This window comes from Sus scrofa, chromosome 9 (genome assembly GCF_000003025.6).
Source record: "Sus scrofa isolate TJ Tabasco breed Duroc chromosome 9, Sscrofa11.1, whole genome shotgun sequence".
NCBI classification, from domain to species: domain Eukaryota; kingdom Metazoa; phylum Chordata; class Mammalia; order Artiodactyla; family Suidae; genus Sus; species Sus scrofa.
Genome location: NC_010451.4, coordinates 108,009,799 through 108,030,014, shown reverse-complemented (window position 1 = coordinate 108,030,014; position 20,216 = coordinate 108,009,799). Strand labels below are relative to the sequence as shown.

At 39.7% G+C, this 20,216-nt stretch overlaps 1 protein-coding gene across 43 annotated transcripts in view; it reads left to right on the top strand.

Annotated features, from left to right (window-relative positions):
* NRCAM (neuronal cell adhesion molecule) overlaps positions 1–20,216 on the top strand; it is a 319,153-nt gene that overhangs the window by 218,004 nt on the left and 80,933 nt on the right. For 29 of the 43 annotated variants that reach the window (XM_021063526.1, XM_021063563.1, XM_021063541.1 and 26 more), the window contains 4 exons: positions 10,555–10,755; positions 13,334–13,351; positions 15,210–15,315; positions 18,490–18,686. In XM_021063526.1, coding sequence (XP_020919185.1) covers positions 10,650–10,755; positions 13,334–13,351; positions 15,210–15,315; positions 18,490–18,686 — 427 coding nt within the window. In that variant the 5' untranslated portion in view covers positions 10,555–10,649. Of the gene's footprint in view, positions 1–7,522; positions 7,650–10,554; positions 10,756–13,333; positions 13,352–15,209; positions 15,316–18,489; positions 18,687–20,216 lie in introns of all 43 variants that reach the window. The other 14 variants (XM_021063566.1, XM_021063559.1, XM_021063558.1 and 11 more) reach the window with 2 other exon arrangements.

The window sequence follows — 20,216 nt, the reverse complement described above, 5'->3', positions numbered from 1 at the left end:
TGTGTAGGCAGCATATTGTAGGCACTTGTTTTTTCATACAATCTGCCCCTTTATGGCTTTTGATTGGAACATTCAGTCCATTGACATTTAAGGTAATTATTGATAAATACGTATTTATTGCCATTTTATACCTCATTTTCCAGTTGATTCTGTGTTTCTCCTTTGTTCCTTTTTTTTTTGATGATTTCCTTTTATTTTATGCTTATGTCCCCTTCTTTTTAGTTTTTGTGAATATACTGTTTGATTTTGATTTGTGGTTGCCCTGTTGTTCAAGTATTTTAACCCTTTCCTATATGTACTTGCTGTAGCCTGATAGTCACATAGGCTCAAACACATTCTAAAAAAAAGAGTATGGATTTTCTTACTTTCCTTCACCACATTTTTATGAGTTTGATATCTTTTTTTAAGATCTTTACGTTTATCCTTTTTCTATTCTTTGTGTTTACCGGTACTTTTACAGTAAGTTTTTTTTTTTTGTTTGTTTTCCTTTTAGATCTGTGTACTGGTTTAAATGATTACTTTCCAATTGTGATTTCCTCCATCCTATTTCTTCTTATTCCTTTTTTATTTAGAAGATCCCTTTCAGTATTTCTTTTAGAATGGGATTAGTATTGCTGTACTCTTTTAGTTTTTGTTTTTTGGAGAAATTCTTTATTTCTCCTTCTATTTGAAATGATATTCTTGCTGTGTAGTGTATTCTAGGGTGAAAATTTTTCCCTTTTAGAATTTGGAATATATCTTGCCACTCTCTTCTGGCCTGTAGTGTTTCTGCAGAGAAATCAGCTGATAGCCTTATAGGGGTTCTCTTATAATTAAACCCTTGTTTTTCACTCACTGCCTTTAGAATCCTCTCTTTATGTTTCACTTTTGCCATTTATATTATATGTCTTGGGGTGGGCCTGTTTGGGTTCAACTTGTTTGGTTCCCTCTGTGCTTCCTGTGTCTTGATATCTTTTCCTTTAGATTTGGAAAGTTTTCAGCCATAATTTCTCCAAATATATTTTCAATCTCCTTTTCTTTTTCTTCTCCTTCTGGAATCCCTATTATGCAAAATTGGCCCACTTTATATTATCCCATAATATAATCTCTTATATTGCTCTCATGTTTTTTCATTTGGTTTTCTGTCTGCTGTCCATATTGCATAAGATTTCCATTATTCTATCTTCCAAGTTACTAATTTGTTCCTCTGCATTATTAATTATGCTCTTCAGTGCCTTGACCTCAGCTCGCATCTCTGCAAATGAATTTTCTAATTTTCCTTGGTGCCTCCTTATATTTTCTATTTCCTTTCTAAAGTAAACTGCATTACTATGCATAGCTGCTCTTAATTCCTTCATATTTGCTCTTAATTCCTTCAATATTTTCACTATCTCCTTTTTGAACTTGGTGTCTGTTAGACTGCAGAGGTCTGTTTTATTGTTTGCTCTTTCAAGGGAATTCTCCTGTTCTTTTAACTGGGAGTGGTTCCTAAGCTTTGTTTATATTTTGCTTATTCTGGGAGTTTTGGGAAAACAACCACTGTAGTTTGAGGGCTATTTATATGCAAGAGCGCCCCTAGGTATTTTTGAGGGTTTACTCTTTATTTTTGGCATGAAAGCTGCTTTCGATTTGGATGCTTGCTGTCTCTTTCCTCAGTGTGTGCAGGTGTTATCCCTTTGTTAGTGTGCTGTGCCTTCCAGGGAGATGGAGGCAATGGGCAGGGCTAATAGCCAGTGTCTGGTTGCTGGGTTCTTGACAGCACCAAGGACCCATGGGAAGGTGGCACAGCCTGCTCATGTTGCAGGGCCCTGGGAAGTGGCAGTGATCCTCAGGCATGTGTAGGTGGTGCCCAGAGTGTTTGGAGTGGCAGCAGCAGGGCATGTCTGTTCCCAGGTGAATGAGAGCATGACGGGTGGCACTTTGTTGCACTGCCCTCCTCTATGTCAGCCTGTGAGGTGAGTGGGGACCCAGGTGGTGACTGCTCACTGACCCCTAGTGGTAATGGGCCATTGCCCCATGACTGTGGTGGTTTGCCCCTGCCACCTGTAGACGACACACGAGTTGCTTGATTGGTCTTAGCCTGCACAGGAGGTGCCACCACCTGCTGCCCACGCAAGAGGGGCCCATCTCCTGTAGTTTACACAAGAAGTGCCTCTCTATCCATAGCCCCACTCTCTGAGAGTCTGTGAGTGCACAGAGAAAGATATCCCTATGGCATTCTACCCCTCCTCATCTCACCCTCCCCAGCAGTGGTGCCTTGCTGCTTCTGCAGGCCCAGACCTCCTCCCAGGTTCCTTCAACAGTAGCAATCAGCTCCCCAGCCCTTGGCACACTGCTCCCTAGCCCCTCAGGCTGTCTTTACATAGCCAACCCTAGTCCTCTCCCTGGAACTGACCTCTGGAGACTGAGTCTCAGCTCCTAACCCCCTTCTGAGTGTCTCAGGCTGTGGTGTCTTGGGAGGTGGTACTGATAGTCTGTGCATTTCTCTCTCTGCTTCACCCTCCTCAGTCCAGTTGCTGCACTTTGAGGGTTTAAGTTCCTTCAGTCTTGGCTGATCTCCCCGTCATTTTCGTGACTTCCTTTCTTCTTTCACAGCTCCCTTTCAGGAGATCTAGTTCCATCCTGATTCTTTTCTCTCTCTCCCTCTCTCTTTTTTTTTCCTTTTGTTATACCCAGTTATATAGAGGGTTTCTTGTCATTTTGGAGGCTTGTGGTCATCTGCCAGTGTTCAGTAGATGGTCTTTGCAAATTGTTTTACATGTATATGGGGTTTTGTGTGTGTTTGTGGGAGAAGGTGAGCTCCACATCTTCTCCACCATCTTGATCCCCCCAAAATTTCTTTTGTTGAAGTATAGTTGATTTACAGTGTTGTGTTAATTTCTGCTGTACAAAGTGATTGGGTTATATCTATGTGCATATATATATACATTTCCTTTCATATTGTTTTCCATGGTGGCTTATTACAGGATATTGAATATAGTTGCCTGTGCAATATGGTAGAACCTCATTGTTTATCTGTTCTCTATATAATAGTTTTTATCTGCTAATTCCAAACTCCCAATCTAACCCTTCTAAGTACTCTCTCCCCCTTGGCAACCACAATTCTGTTCTCTATGTCTGTGAGTCTGTTTCTGTTTCATAGATAAGTTCATTTTTGTGTCAGATATTAGATTCCACATAGAAATGATACCAAATGGTATATGATTGTGATTGGATCTGGAGGAGGGAGTGAGGAAGACTTCCTTTGAGAAGCCCTAATCCCTTTCTCTCTTACTAGACCCATCTTCCTTTTCTCGCCAGTTCTCTCACTTCCAAAGCTTATCCTCACAAATGTCATCAGATAATTGGCTGGACAAGTGTAGGACAGGTGCCACCCTTGATCAGGGTGAACATCAGTCTCAGGCGTATGGACTTTTCATTTAAAAGGAAAAAGTCCATGCTTCCTCCTTTGTCTTAGGTCTCTCAATTAGATCGTCCTCCACTATTTCCTTTCTCATAATTGCTGTGCTAAATCAAGAAGGTATGAAAAAGCCAGTGTTGAAACAATTTCATGTATTGCAAGCAAAAAGATTTTATTGAAAGCCTGTATTTTGAGAGAGAGAGCCTCTTTGTGTATAAAACATCTCTAGAAAAATTCACAAAACTTGGTAATAGTAATTCTCCCAAGGTCATGTTGCTTATGTTGAGTTATATGGCCTTTTGTACCTTATGAATGTTGCTCATATGTATTTCCTACTTTTTAAAAGGCATTTAAAATCTTTTTATTTTTACTTTCAATTTAAAAAAAAATTTATTACACACACATACACACACACATATACGCATATATATATATATATATATATATATATATATATATATATATTTGCTTTTTAGGGCTGCACTTGCGGCATATGGAGGTTCCCAGGCTAGGGGTCCAAATGGAGCTACACCTGCCGGCCTACACCACAGTCACAGCAACACGGGACCTGAGCCATTTCTGCGACCTATACCACAGCTCATGGCAAGGCCAGATCCTTAACCCACTTAGCAAGGCCAGGGATAAAACCCTCAACCTCATGGTTCCTAGTCAAATTCATTTCCACTGTGCCACAATGGGAGCTCCAAAATGTTTATATTTTTTAATTTCAAGGTCTCTTTTATAAAAGATTGAAGTATAGTTGATGTAGAGTGTTTTGGGTGTACTGCAAAAGTGAACCAGTTTTATACATTTATGTGTGTGTGTGTATACACATTTATATATATGCTTTTCCTTTTAGCTTATTACAAGATATTGAATATAGTTCACTGTACTATACAGTAGATCCTGTTGCTTATCTGTTTTACATCTAGTAGTGTACATCTGTCAACCCCAAATTCTCGTTATCCCTTCCCCTCCTTTCCTCTTTGTTAACTGTAAGTTTGTTTTCTATGTCTGTGAGTTTATTTCTGTCTTATAAGTAAGTTCATTTGTATCATTAAAATAATTCCACATGTAAGTGATATCATATATTTATCTTTCTCTGTCTGACTTTACTTATTTTGATAATCTCTAGGTCCATCCATGTTGCTGCAGATGGCATTATTTCATTATTTTTTATAGCTGAGTAGTATTCCATTGTGTGTATATACTGTATCTTCTTTATCCATTCATCTATTGATGGACATTTGCTTGTTTCCATGTGTTGGCTATTGTGAATAGTGCTGCAGTGAACATTGGGGTGCATGTGTCTTTTCTAATTAGAGTTTTTATCTCTTCTGGATATGTGCCCAGGAGTGGGATTGCTGGATCATATGGTAGTTCTATATTTAATTTTCTGGGGAACTTCCATACAGTTTTCCAAAATGGTTGTACCAATGTACATTCCCATCAACAGTGTAAGGGGGTTCCAGGCATTTTTTATTTTCACATCAGTGACTAAACCTGGTAATTCTGTTTGCTTATTGGCTAACACAAAATTAGAGAACATAAGAGGAAGGAAAATGCTAATGGCTTCTCAGAGTGTGACACTGTGAGTTGGCTGAAAGCTAACTTTTCAAACGAATCGGAGCTCTAGGTCTGTGCTTTCACCTACCTGCATCTCAGATTCTTATCAGTAGGCTGAGAAATGAAATAGTGTCTATTGTTTGGGATTATTGGCAAGATGAGATAAGTTAACACAAGAACGAACTCAGTGTGATTCCTGGCACATAGAAAATTTTAATGAGTAATGGCAGTCATGGTTGGGTTTTTTTCTCATCTATTAAATAGGTTTAGTACATGCTTTCCTATTTTCTGGGGGTTTTATGAACACCAAATAAGATAATCAGTTACAGTACTCTGGGGAATGAAGATTTGAGCTATTATCAAGAGTTAATCTATCATCTATTAATTGGGTAGAAAACATCTGCTAATTGTTCACCTTTCTTTTGGTACTATTCCAGTTTCTAGGAACCAGATTCTTTGTAGAAACTCTACTGCAGGACATCCTTTGGGGCTAGGAGGAAATTAGGAGCACGTTCTTTTGCTTCATAATATTTGCCTTGTTATTTGAAGAGATCATTACAATCATTATAGCCACATAACCACAAACTACTTTTTTCTAAGGCACAATCATGGTAGTATAGTTGTGTAAATTTGTGTTACTTTGTTGCCATGTTAATTATACAAAGTCTTTATCAGTTTCTCTCTAACTTTCCTTCTCTTGTCTCAGACTCACAACCTGTGATTGACAAGCACAAGCATGGGCTAGGAATGGGCATTAATGAGCTTATTCCTTTTGGTAAAGGTTTAACCAAATATAAAAAGCAATCATCCATTTAAAAAAAGGAAATGATGCGATTTGCAGTAACTGGATGGACCTGGAGATTTTCATATTAAGTAAAATAAGTTATACAGAAACAAGTATCATATGATATCACTTATATGTGGAATCTAAAATATGATATATTTCTGTGATGAATCCAACTAGCTTACTATGAATTAAATAATGAAAAGACATGAACACCTGAAAAACTGGAGAAAAGAAGATAAATTAATAAAATATGGTACAAATGAACTCATTTACAAAACATAAACAGACAGAGGTAGAAAGCAAACTTATGATTACCAAAAGCAGAAAGGGAGTGTGGGAGGGATAAATTAGGAGTGTAGGATTAGCAGATATAAACTACTGTATATAAAATAGCACAGGGAATTATATTCAATGTCCTGTAATAAACCATACTGGAAAAGAATATATGTATGTGTATGTTTAACTGAATCACTTTGCTGTAGAGCAGGAATTAACACATCATTGTAAGTCAACTATACTTCAATTAGAAAAAAAAGTCATTGTCCTTGACTGTGAAGTAAAAACTCCCTTCACAGTCAAGATGATTCCACTTCCAGTTAGCGATGCACTCAGTGAGGCCAGATGCTGATGGCTCACCAGAGCAAGAATTAGTGTGCAAAGGGTGTCCAGTCACATAGCATCTTTGATTATTGGCTTAGAGAGTAGATCATGTTACATTGTAGGGTCAGCATTGAACCACTCACATTGGGATGCTGAAAAGTACAAACAGTCTAGAATGAAATGGTAAGTAGCACATGGCCTTCTGCTTCTGGTAGAGAGCTGATATATTTTTTAATTGAAATAGTTTCATTTTTTCACTTGGGTGAAAAACAAAGATTTTATTTTCTCATGGCAAGAGTTATTCTTAAGTAAGCAACGGGAGAGCTATGTTTCTTGGGCTTAATCTGAATCCTTTATCAAAACTTTAGGTTTGACTTTTAAAATCTATGATAAGTAATATAAAACCATATACTTTAGAGGATTTAGTCTGAATTTTAGGCAAAGGAAGTAAGGGAACCTTAAATTGCATTTCTTCACTAATGATGAAAAGTTTGCTAAAGAAGGGAGATATTTTTTCCTTCTGTTTCAGAGGTTCTCTAGGCAATATGGAAAAAAGTTGCTTTGAATGGAGTTAAATGAAGTAAAATAGTTAAAGGCTTTCCTGGTTTATTATTACTCTGGGTCATTTTAAAAATGTGTGTGGTTTTAATTACCAGGGTGATTTATATTCCAAAGATGAACCTATTGTTTGCCTCATTCAAGCATGCTTTAGAATGTCTGCAGCACGTATATTTTGCAAATCACAAGCTGTAGTGTGCTAACATACTCTTTAGCCTTGACTAAACACAGTGCTGCTATTTCCAACTGGAGTTTCATTCATTTTAATGTAATCACATAAACCCTTTAGTCTTAGTTCATGATTCTCTTGAAAGAGAGATAACCATCATTTTTCCAAGGTGAACTCCTAGGCTAGTGGGCTCCTGCCAGAGCAGGGCACTGACATCAGTGTTGAGAGTGCAGAAGCAGTGGTTTTTCTTTGTGAGCCATGCAAAGCCTATCACTCTCACAGAGGGAAACTCAGTTTTCTGTAGCTGTGTTTGGTTTTCACTATGCCTGAGTGCCGGGGACCTACTGCTGTCCTTGGGCGTTGGGTTATTCACTTATGATGGCATTCATTAGAGAAGTTGGTGATTTTCCATGGGGAGGATTCAGAGGATGGGCAGGGCCATTGCTTTGTCCTCCCCAAACAGAACCTACACTGGAGACAATTTTGTGGCTATGGATGCAAGTGAACTTACAGCTTCCGAAGAGAGACCATATCATCATTTACTGTAGCTCATTCCCTCCTCTCAATGTGAAGATTTACTCATGTCTTAAGTAAGTGCTGTCTCAATTTTTCTGAAGATTTTTATTTGTTTTCTTTGTTTACCACTGTGACTCAATGTGCAATATTTTATTCTCTATATATTATGAAAAAGAATAGCAGGTTGAATGATACTGTCTTTTATATGATGCAGTCTTATATGAAATTTTCTAATAGTTTTCTCTGTTTTGAAGGATGAATGGTTAAGGCCTCCAGGCAAAGTAAATACTAAATGAATAACTTTTAACATAAATCATATGTAGTTGCTTGAGATCTTTCTAAAATCTATTTTATTAAAGTGTAGTTGATTTACCATGTGTTAACTTTTGCTGTACAGCAAAGTGATTCAGTTATACCTATATGTATATTTATTCTTTTTCATATTCTTTTCCATTATGGTTTATCACGGGGTATTAAATATAGTTCCCTGTGCTAAACAATAGACCTTGTTGTTTATCCGTCCTATATATTCTAGTTTGCATCTGCTAATATGGGTATTCCAATTGATTAGCACATCTTTTAGAAAGTGTTTTAGTTCTCCAGCATCTATTTGGAAAGCTAGGCATGTAAATTGAATAAACTCAATTAGCTTGATGCACAAATTAGGCAGGTATGCCCTTTATTTTCTCAGGGTTTAGGTCCATAGTTTTCTGTCAATATGTGTGTACAATATGTAACATAAACTTGTTTTCGTGCTATTTATGCCATTTATGTTTCTTTTCCGTGGTTTCTGTGTATTCAGAATTAGCATTTCAACAGAAAAAAAAAAAAAAAACCATGAGAGAGACAACCCTGAGTAAATTTGAGTAAATTATATAGATTTGTTTTGTGTGCACAGAAAAACAGTCTGGTTTGTATTTTGGTTCAAAATGGTTGAGTCAGCTTCTCTACCTGCCTCTCAATGTTTAATGGTCATGATTGTTTATGTGTTATAATATGGAAAGACAAATTTCCTGGATCTTAAACGAAACCACACAGTGTGGATGTTTCATTCACAAAATAATATTTATATATATATATAATGTCTGTGTTTAACATATTTTTTGTATTTGTGTAGCAAGAAATGTCCCACTGCAATTACAATCAGGTCCAAATCAGAACTCGTTTACTAGCAAAATGCATATTATCAGCATTATTTCATTTTCCTTTTTTATATCTAAGTTCTATCCCACACATAGACATGATAGGCCAACTAATTTGACCATATTGACAAGAGTTTGGTTTTCAAAGCAAATAGTGTGAAATACAAGTATAGCCTTAGGTAGACTGTGATCAGACTGCCTTTCTGAACACAATCTCATTTTCCCCCATTCTTCCCTTCATTTTTTTTTTCCTACTAACACTTATTAACTGTCTACCATGTGCCAGGCACTGTGATGAGCTCTGGGGACATGATGGGGAATAGGAAGGATGAGGTCCTTAGCTTTCTGAAGCTTTCAGTTTAGTGGGAAAAATGGACATTTAAAAAATACGGCAGCAGCAGCTCCAATTGGATCCCAAGCCTGGGAACCTCCATATGCTGTGGGTGGGGCCCTAAAAAAGACGACAAAAAAAAATACACAATTACACAAATAATTAAAGTCACACAAGCAATTCAGTCATTAAGCTGTGCAATCTCCCCTAGTTTATAAAAATGACATTCTTCCTACTTTCTTGAGAGAGAGCCATTGGTCACTTGCACCTCTCTCTTTATTAATGGGAAGATGTGATCAAACCTGTCATTCCAGGTAGGAGTCTGCTGTGGAACAGAGGTCCATAATCTGCATTTGTGCTGTCTTCTCTTGTGTACAGAGAACACTGTCATATGCAAGGCACACCATCTTAGGTAAGAGGAGAGGAATATGAAGGTGGCACAGGCACAATCTTTGCCTAAAGGATTGGGAGAGAGCGCTTACCTACAAAAAGAAAAAGTCTACTGCTCTGCCTACTTGTATAGTATAATTGATGAATAAAACAAGGAATTTCAGGAATTCTCAAGGGGTGAAATGATTTCTAGTTTGAGTGATCCGCTCATGTTTCCATTTTCAATGATCTATAAGGAGATACATTGGACGTTGAGGAGGAAATATGGCGGAGAAGACATTCCAGGTCAAAGGAAAAGAATAAACCAAGGCAAGAGTTGAGAGATGTCAAAGCCTATTGAAGGATTGACCTAAGAAAGAAAACCAAAAGCAGACAATCAAACACACAAACAAAAAAAAAGATTTCCATGGAAATAGGAGGAAATAAGGTTGGTAGGATAAATTGAGACCAGATCGTTGAAGTTTCCTTATTACCTGTTTAGGGATATATTGAACTTCAAGTCCTATGCGATTACTCCTAATATTTCACCAAAGACCCTTTAGGAAAACTCATCAGCATTGTTCAGGAGGATAACAGCAGCAAGGAAGGCCTGTAACTCAGAACCAGGCATATCTGTGCCACAGTCTAGGTAAGAGACGGAAAAGATGGAGAAGACCTGAATTGGTGGTGGTTCAGCTAGTAAATCACTGTTTGGGGTTGAAGCGAATTGGCAGCCATGCCTTTGAACTTTCTCAGAGATCATCTCTAGAAAGGAGATGCCATTAGGCCTCCCCTCTAAAGCCACACCTTCTAACCAGTTTATATTGGTTTTCATGATGTATTAGGAATATGGTAGCCTTTGATAGAAAAACAGGTATTTAGTTTGGGGAAACCATCAGGATGCCAAACTAGATAGATTTTGCTTGACATCACTCCCAATATTCCTGACCTAATTTTAGCTGATTTATGAATAAATGATTGTTTCAGCCTTCAGAGTGAAATATTGAAAAGTTAGCTCCCATTTCGAGTTCATGTATAATACAGAACTGATTTCCTGTGCAGCAGACTTCCTCTCTTCATTTCCTCCTTTGTCAAATACACTATAATTCTTATTCTGTCCTTTTTTTTTTTTTTCAGTTTTCTGCATGAGAATTATTTAAGCGCTGCATGCAAATCTTTTGTGAAAGAAGAAAAGGAAACTCAGTCTGTGGGGCTCCGCGGGAGCTCAGCAAATGCAGCTTAAAATAATGCCGAAAAAGAAGTGCTTATCTGCAGGCAGAGCGCTCCTGATTCTCATCCTGTGCCAGATGCTGAGTGCGCTGGAAGTCCCTCTTGATCGTAAGTATTAATGTTGTAAAGCTGTGAGGTCCAGGAGTCAGACTCTCACCGGCATTTACTGTCACTCTGAACTGTGGGGGTGGCAGAAATGTCTGCGTGATACTGAAAAGCAAATTAAAATTCATTTGGCTTTTACCATCAGCACCTGATGTTTATAAAGAGTCAGACCCAGACATGGCCACTTAGCTGGTCAGATACACCGTCCCCTCCCTGTCATTATCTTTCCCTCCTCTCAGATGCTTTCTATGTACTGGGGTTGAGGGGCTGGGGGTCTGACGGAAGAAGGGCTGAATTGTGGACAGCGCCGATCTTCTCAAACGGGTAACTCTTTAAAGAAGCAGTCCTTCAAGAAAACGATAGAAATCACTTTTTTTTTTTTTTTTTTTTTGGTCATGCCTGTGGCATGCAGAAATTCCCAGACCAGAGATCGAACCTGTGTTGCAGCAGTGACCCAAGTCACTACATTGATAACACCAGATCCTTAACCTACTGCACCTCAAGGGAGCCCCTCAGGAATTTCTTTAAAATGATCATGATGGAGTTTCCACTGTGGCGCAACATGATGGGTGGCATTCTGCAGCACCTGGATATAGGTTCCATCCCCAGCCCGGCACACTGGGTTAAAGCATTCTGGTGTTGCTGCAGCTGTGGCCCCGGTCACAGCTGTGGCTGGGATCTGATCCTTGGCCCAAGAACTCCGTATGCCAAGGGGTGGCCAAAAAAATAAAATAAAGTAAAAAAATAAAATAAAATAAAATAATCACAGTTTATCGTCTCTCCACGTCGCCACCCTCTCAGCATTCAAATGCTGAGAGTGAAAAGATCATCTCTCAGCCTACCCCACGCCCCTCTGTATTCCCAAACTACCCATGACTCATTTCTCTTGATTTCAATAAGGAAAAACTCAGTTTTAAATTTTGGATATGAAATATGCATTTAGATCTAGGAAATGGATCTTCAGCTAAAGCCTAGTGAAAGGTCTCTGAAAATCTGTGATCCAAGACCAAGATGTCAGTTTTGAGAATAAAACAAGTCTTCTGCAAAAACTCTAGTTAAAAATGGAGCAAGTAACAGCTACTATGTCAGCCCACCCTTTTCGGAATAAAATCCTGTATATGCTGCACTCTCCCTGGGCTGAGTGGCCTGCTTGTAACAAACAAAGATAATGCTAGGTTCCAGTGGGTCACTTCTCCTGTCATGAAAAGCAGAATTTCAAATCTGGACAATTACTGTACTTCAGAATTGATTCATTCTTTATCCCTAATCTGCATGACCTCTTTTAAATCCATTATCTTCTTGAATAGAACATCTGTTTGGCAAGCTTTCCAAGGTGCAAGGAAGATAGCACTTTCCTGGGGCTGTTCGATTGTTGGGATGACTTTTTTTTTTTTTTTTTTTTTTTTTTTTTTTTTGCCATCGAGGTTGCCACTGCTAGTGGGGAGACATTAAAAAGAGATGTGGTTGGCCCTTACTTTGTTGACTTCCTTCGCTGTGCATCTTCAGTCTAAAGTACAAGAAAATGTAACACTTGACTTCTTTCCAAAAGATATTCATTCAGTGACCTTCATTTCAATTGAAAAAAAAAAAAGATATGATGAGATATGATTGGTTAAGCCTGTTGGAGTTGGAATGTCTAAGTAAGCACTTGCCCCAGTGGGTATATAGGAGAGAAGAGAGTTCAAGAGAAATGCTTGTGTTCTCTCTTATGTTCAATATATTCCCCTTAATGTGACTGCTCAATCTCACAGTCAGAAGGAAGCCGTCACCTCCGGCTAACTCAGTTATCGCTGCTAATGGAGAAGAGGCAGAACCATGATGAAAAGTCACGGACAACCCAGGCACTCCTGCATTCCCCTTTGCAAGTAGTAATGACAGGCAGCACAGCGGAATCTTTCGCATTGCATGCTAGCATAATTTCTTCCCTGCCTCTGTTCCCCCTTTTCCATGAGCCCCTCCACAGTGTGGGTACTAGCAACCCCTGGATGCGTGAGGAATTCTGAAGCAGAAACATGCTAACAGCCTGAAAAGTATGCTCACGACTTGGGGGTTAATGGTAGGGATCTAAAAACCTAAAATCAGTGTTGGGTTTGGCTGGGATGAAGCGCTGTCATCACAACAATGTCCCCTTGTGAGGTATTGTTCCCACTGGCATCGTGATGTCTGGAGATAATAGGATCAGACAACACGCAGTATGTGACAACTCAGATTAATTGTAGATTTCAGCTATTTTTCCAATGGAACATAATTACTTATCCAGCACAGTGTGTATGGAATGGCATTAGCCATTCCAATTTCTGGAAAAATCTTTTTTTTTTTTTTTTTTTGGCCTACGGCCTTCCTTTTGTTCTTCCATATGTTTATGTAGGCTGACTGCTTCAGGAATAAACAAAACCATTAATGGGAGTTTCTTTCTCTTGATACTTCACAACCTCCACCTTCGCTGTACTGGTTTTTTAGGTCAAATAACATAGACGAGATACCCCTTTTATCTTCCGGGTTCCTAGTGTTCTTCTTACTAACATCTGGTTTTCTTTAATCCCGTTTGCCCACTCACCTGCTGATATTGATGGGGAAAAAGCAAAACTTCTCGAAGACTGTAAGTGTCTTTTTGTCCTTACCAAGCAGTGTGAGAATTTGTGTCTTTGTTTTTGAGTGAATACTGTGACTTAAAAGCACGATTTTTATTTTGGTGACTAACGCCTTTTTAAGCATGTGTGTTTACTGTGGCTAAGCATTGAATTTAATTTCCAAGAAACAAGTTTATTCCCTGCATGAATTCTGAAGACTCAGGTATTACTATTTTTCTTTTCCCAATATTCTGCTAAACTAACTTCTGCGCTTTATTCGCATCTGATGTACCTGAATGAGAAAACTCACAAAATTGAGAGAGAGAATGTCTGGTTCTAAAGGCTATTAAAGTCTTGCTGGAATAAAGACATCTCTCTGGGTGCATCTAAAGGGCAGGGTAATTGATGCTGTGAAGTATCCTGCAGGTAATAGGTGCACAATAAATGATGGCCATCGTGAGTTCCAGTTTTGATCCACATTTTAGGTGTCATTTGGGCCTATCGTTAGAGATGACTGGTGGATAGCAGCCAGGCTAGAGGCAGAGCCAGAGAACAGAGCCATGTTTGCAGATTTATAAGACATTGAACGTGGAAATGATCAGTTTCGCCCTGGCAACAGTTAACCACAGGAAAGAAAGACGGAAGCAGAGGGCACTTACTAAGCTTTGGGAAACACCTGACTGGCAGGTGAACGAGACCTCACAGAGGAAGCACAGGGCGTAGGTGGAGGGGAAAGGGACAGCCCAGAGTATGGCAAACTTAAATGATCCAGATAATGTGATCACAATAGCCTGTGCATTGTAAGATGTTTGACAGCCTCCCTGGTCTCTACCTCCCAGAGGCCAGGACCACCCCACCCCAGTGGTGACACACGAAATTGTCTCCAAATGTGACCAAATGTTCCCTGAGGAGTGGAGGCAAATGGCCCCAAGTTGAGAACCACTGGTCTGTGTGGATGGCTCTCCCTGGCATCGTGCAAGGCAGTGGCTTCAACCAGGAGGAGAGTTGACTTCTCTGCTTTGTGCCTTCCAGGTCAGGCTGCTTTGTTGCCGTGAGCAGCAAAAGTCAAAATAGATTATTTCTCCAGTTCCTTCCTATTCTGCACTCTGTGATTCTGACTTCACAAGAAGGACATGAGTAACTTGAACTCAAATGCCCAGACACCAGCTTTTTTCAGATTAGATTGTTCCAGGTTAGAATGGTTTCTCCCTTTGATATGATAATAAATGATCAGTTGACACTTTGAATAGTGAGATGCAAATATTGTTTCCTACAAACAGAGAACTTCCCAATTCCATTTATCTTCTAAATAAGGTGATTTTATCTTTGTTCCTAGTGGCCACCTACTTCTGGCTCTAATAAGATGTGAAGGCTTAGGCTCTAATTTAACCATCTTTTAAAAATGTTACATGTTAGCTTCTCAGCCATATTTGTTCCCAACATGTATTAATTTACATGAGCCCAGTAATGAACCGTAAGTCAATTACTCTTTCCTAAGAGAGATGCAAATTTACCTTGTAACTTAAATTTCATTGAAAGTCCTCGTTTGAACCAGAGGAATCAGAGGAATTTCTCATTGTTACATCAGAAAAGAAATTGTCTTAACATTAAGCTTATATTGGTGATTATTTTCCCACACTTGCCGTGTGGGAAAATGGACTTGGTGAGCATATGTATAAAGTTACCAAAAGGGAGTTAGGCCTTGACTTCAAAATTTTAGGAGTCTTTTAGTTAAAAATCTGCGGTGTGTGCTGCCACAGTAAAAATTACTAAAGATGTTTGGAGCATATTTAATCTAGGTAAGTAATTTTGTTACAGAAAAAAAAAACGATTGCTATTATATTAAATGATGTGTTTCTTTACATTGTTCTTCTTTCTACAATCAAGTGGTACAACCTCCAACTATTACTCAACAGTCTCCAAAAGATTACATTATTGACCCGAGGGAGAACATTGTAATCCAGTGTGAGGCCAAAGGAAAACCCCCTCCAAGGTGGGTGTGCTTTCTGCTGTGATAAGATGGAAAATCAGCACTGATATTCACATCGAAGTTAATTTCAGGTCCTGCCCATCTCTGAAGTATCACGTCTGGTTCATTGTTTTGTCTCTCTGCTTCACTAAGTTCATTTTGTTCTTCTTAAAAACCCAGATGGTTGCATTTCCATACTGATATCTTTCTGGGGAATACTAAAAATGTGTGAGAATATGTGGAAGGAGCCTTCTGATGGCCTTATTAAATGAGCAGATTCCTTTTCCATGGGCCTCAATTTCTTTATCTGTAAAATGAAGAAATTGAACTCAACGGTTTCTAAGATCCCTCCTAGTTCTATAGAAGTCTGTCTAGTCCTAAGTGGTTTTCCAAACACAGTGGCATTCAGTACCCAGGATTCTCCATATACATTTTGGTGTGAATACTGCATAGCATTTTTTTTTTTCTTTTTACAGCCACATCTGTGACACATGGAGGTTCCCAGGCTAGGGGTCTAATCGGAGCTATAGCTGCCGGCCTACGCCACAGCCACAGCAACGCCAGATCCAAACCGTGTCTGTGACCTACACCGCAGATCACGGCAACATGGGATCCTTAACCCACTGAGTGAGGCCAGGGATCAAACCTGTGTCCTCATGGATACTAGTCAGATTCGTTTCTGCTGAGCCACGACAGGAGCTCTGTAACCAATGTATTTTATAGATGGTAAACTGATGCCCAGTAATACTAGGTAACATATCCAAGGTCTCATAGCTTGTTAGTGGATGAGCTGCAACTTGTCCAGTAATATATGGAAGCTTTAGAGAAATGGATTATTCTTATTGAGGTATCATGTAGTTTTTGTTTTTATTTATTTATTTTTTTTTTTTGTCTTTTTGCCATTTTCTTGGGCCGCTCCCACGGCTTATGGAGGTTCCAAGGCTAGGGGTCCAATTGGAGCTGTAGCCGCCGGCCTACACCACAGCCACAGCAACGGGGGATCTGAGCTGCGTCTGCAACCTGCACCACAGCTCATGGCAACGCCGGATCCCTAACCCACTGAGCAAGGCCAGGGATCGAACCCGCAACCTCATGGTTCCTAGTTGGATTCGTTAACCACTGAGCCGTGATGGGAACTCCTCATGTAGATTTTTTAAGTTATCAAGAATGGATGTTTTCTAAACATTTTATTTCTGAGTTTGCCTATGACCACCAGTATTAATCTATGACAGACAGGCACCTGAGGGGGAAAAAAGTAGCTGATGCAAAATACCGAAGCATATCAAAAACTTCCATCAGAGGTTGGCTTCCAAACAATCTGTTCTGCCATATTATTAAAAACCCTGGACACTCCAGCCCCAGAATGATGTTCCTTGATGGTGCCCCCTTCAGTTGAACACTTATTTAATACCTCCTGTAGGTCTGTGTTGCAGGATTTCTCCACCTCGGCTCGGTTGATATTTGGGGCTGGGTAATTTTTTCTTGTGGAGACAGGAGCTCTACTGTGCATTGTGGGATATTCACCAGCATCTCTGACCTCTACCCATAATGAGCCAGTAGCAACACTACCACTGCCTCCCACCCGAGCAGCCATGACAGCCCCTGCTATCAGGATGAGCAGGGGGAAGGGATAAATCCATGAGGGCCTGGAAATCGTAGGGAAATTTAAAGGGCTGTACTTTTGTATGAGCATGGCCACTGTTGATTTGTAACCACTTATTAAGTATGTAGTTACATGACTGCTGTGATGTTTATATAAGGCAGTCTTTGATATAAATAGAACTGAGAAGGAAGACTCTCAGTTGACAATTGGAAATCCTTCCTAAGGAATTTACAAAATCATCTCTAGAATGAAAAATTCTCAAGGTATATTTTATACAGAATGGCCACTTCTCATAACCAGTGTTTAAAATTCTATTGGAAGTTCCCATTGTGGCTCAGTGGTTAATGAATCTGACTAGGAACTGTGAGATTGGTGTTTCTATCCCTGGTTTCGCCTAGTGGGTTAAGGAGCTGGCCTTGCTGTGAGCTCTGGTGTATGTAGGTCACAGACTCGGCTCGGATCCCACGTTGCTGTGGCTCTGGTGTAGGCCTGCGGCTACAGCTCCAACTGGACCCCTTCCTAGGGAACCTCCATATGCCGTGGGTGCGGACCTAGAAAAATACAAAAGACCGAAAAAAAAAAAAAACCCAAAAGCAGTCATGGAGTTACTGTCATGGCTCAGTGGTTAACGAATCCGACTAGGAACCATGAAGTTGCGGGTTCGATGCCTGGCCTTGCTCAGTGGGTTAAGGATCTGGCGTTGCCGTGAGCTGTGGTGTAGGTCGAAGACGTGGCTCGGGATCCCGCGTTGCTGTGGCTCTGGCGTAGGCCGACGGCTACAGCTCCGATTAGACCCTTAGCCTGGGAACCTCCATATGCCGCGGGTGCAGCCCTAGAAAAGACAAAAATAAAATAAAATAAAAATAAAATAAATCTATGATATCAACTTTTAAAAAAATAAAAAATAAAAATAAAATAAAACCCCATTGAACTCATGTTTCTTCCCCTCCACCCAACCTACACTTTGCGTTTTGGTAACCTGACACTGGTCTAATCACTTTTGAAAACGCACACATATATAAGTACTTGTGAAGGCCTTTCTTGTTACACTTCAGCCCAGAACAGTAGAGCAGTTTTTGTTGTTGTTGTTTTGGGGGGGCGTGGGGGGTGTGCTCAGAGCATGTGAAAGTTCCCAGGCAAGGGACTGAACCTGAACCACAGCCATGACAATGTCTAATCCTTCAGCACTAGGCCACCAGCAAACTCCTTAGAGATTTTTATAGACAGGTTATCACTTCTACAAACAATGGAGTTTAGAATAAAAATGCCAATATGCTCTAAAAGAGTGTACCTCAGAGACCTACCTCGTATATTTTCTTGGAAAAATAACAGGCAATTTGTATGCATGATTTCCTTATTGAGTCAGATTGTGGTTAGTTGTAATGCAAACGCATAGTGTAATGTGTATGGCCAGTACAGTTTCCTAAGTCATGATTCAGTGAAACATCTTAGGTATGCAGCTTCTTGCTCTCTTACTGAATAGTGAAATCCCATCATTATTTAGAAACCCCCAAAACTACTAGGAATTAGTTAAAGAATAAACCATCCTGATTTTCTGGACCATTAACAAGCTTAATCCTTTATGCGTCGGGCAGCTTCTCCTGGACCCGAAATGGGACTCATTTTGACATAGATAAAGACCCTCTTGTCACCATGAAGACTGGCTCTGGGACCCTCACAATCAATATCATGAGCGACGGGAAAGCAGAGACCTATGAAGGAGTGTATCAGTGCACAGCCAGGAACGAACGCGGGGCTGCAATTTCCAATAACATCGTCATCCGTTCATCCAGTAAGTCAGCCTGTTTACCAAACAGAACTCTGTTTCCCAATTTGTTTGTTTGTTTTTGGCCACGCCCAGGGCAGGTGGAAATTCCCAGGCCAGGGATCGAACCTGCACTGCAGCAGCAACCTCGGCCGCTGTAGTGACAATGCCGGATCCTTAACCCACTGAGCCAAAAGGGAACGCCAGGACCCTTTTAAAAGTATGGCTCCAACCCTCAGCTTCTGTTAATCATCCAGATACTGTTAGGAGAAAGCAGTGATGTTGATTCCAATACTCCGGCTTTGTTTTATATGAAAATCATTGTTCCACTTTGCTCTAAGTTCCCCAGCCTAATGCTTTGCCAATCCAAAGTGACTTTTGTACAAGTCCAGAATGAAATATCAGGGCAAGAAAAGTGTTTTTCCTCCAATTGATATAATTATTAATTTTTAATGAATCTCATGTATGAGCAAACTTCGTACAGCCATATGGTAGTGAATTCAGTATGAAATGGAGTAATTGAGATCTTTTTTTTTTTTTAGGGCCACACCACGGCATATGGAGGTTCCCAGGCTCGGAGTCTAATCGGAGCTACAGCTGCTGGGCTACACCACAGCCACAGCAACACCAGATCTGAGCCATGTCTGTGACCTACGCCATAGCTCACAGCAATGCCAGATCCTTGACCCACTGAGGGAGGCCAGGGATCAAATCCGCAAACTTATGGTTCCTAGTCGGATTCATTTCTGCTGCACCATCATGGGAACTCCCATTTCTTTAAACATTTTGTAATGAAATATGGTTGATGTACAATATTATAAAAGTTAAATGTGTACAATATAGTAATTCACAATATTAAAGGTTATGCTCCATTTATAGATATTATAAAATATAACTATAATCCCTGTATTGTACAATATATCCTTGTATCTTATTTTATGCATAATAATTTATACCTCTTAATCCCATTCTACCCCTATCTTGCCCCTTCCTCTTTCTCCACTGGTAACCACTAGTTTGCTCTCTATATCTGTGAGTCTGTTCTTTTTTGTTATATTTGCTAGTTTGTTGTATTTTTTAGATTCCACATTTAAGCGATATCATAAAGTAGACTTATTTCACTAAGCATAACGCCCTCCAAGTCCATCCATGTTGCTGCACATGGCAAAATATCATTCTTTTTTACTGCTGAGTACTATTCCATTGTGTGCGTGTGTGCGTGCACCCGCGCGTGTATCACATCTTCTTTATCCAGCCATCTGTTAAATGGACAATTGGTGGTGTCCATGTCTTCACAGTTGTAAACAGTGCTGCTGTGAACATTGGGGTGAATGCATTTCTTTAAGTATTTTTATTTCAGAATTTCACTGGAAATAGAGTGGCCCCACTATCTTGATATTATTTTGTCTCTTGTTACGATGGCCAGTAACCAGATCCTCTCAATAACCCAAAAGCATGTATTAAAAGAACAGTGGCAATTTGTAGTTATGGTCATTTTAAAAACATTTTAAATTATATATACAATGTGTGTTCATTATAGAATAAATCAATTACAAA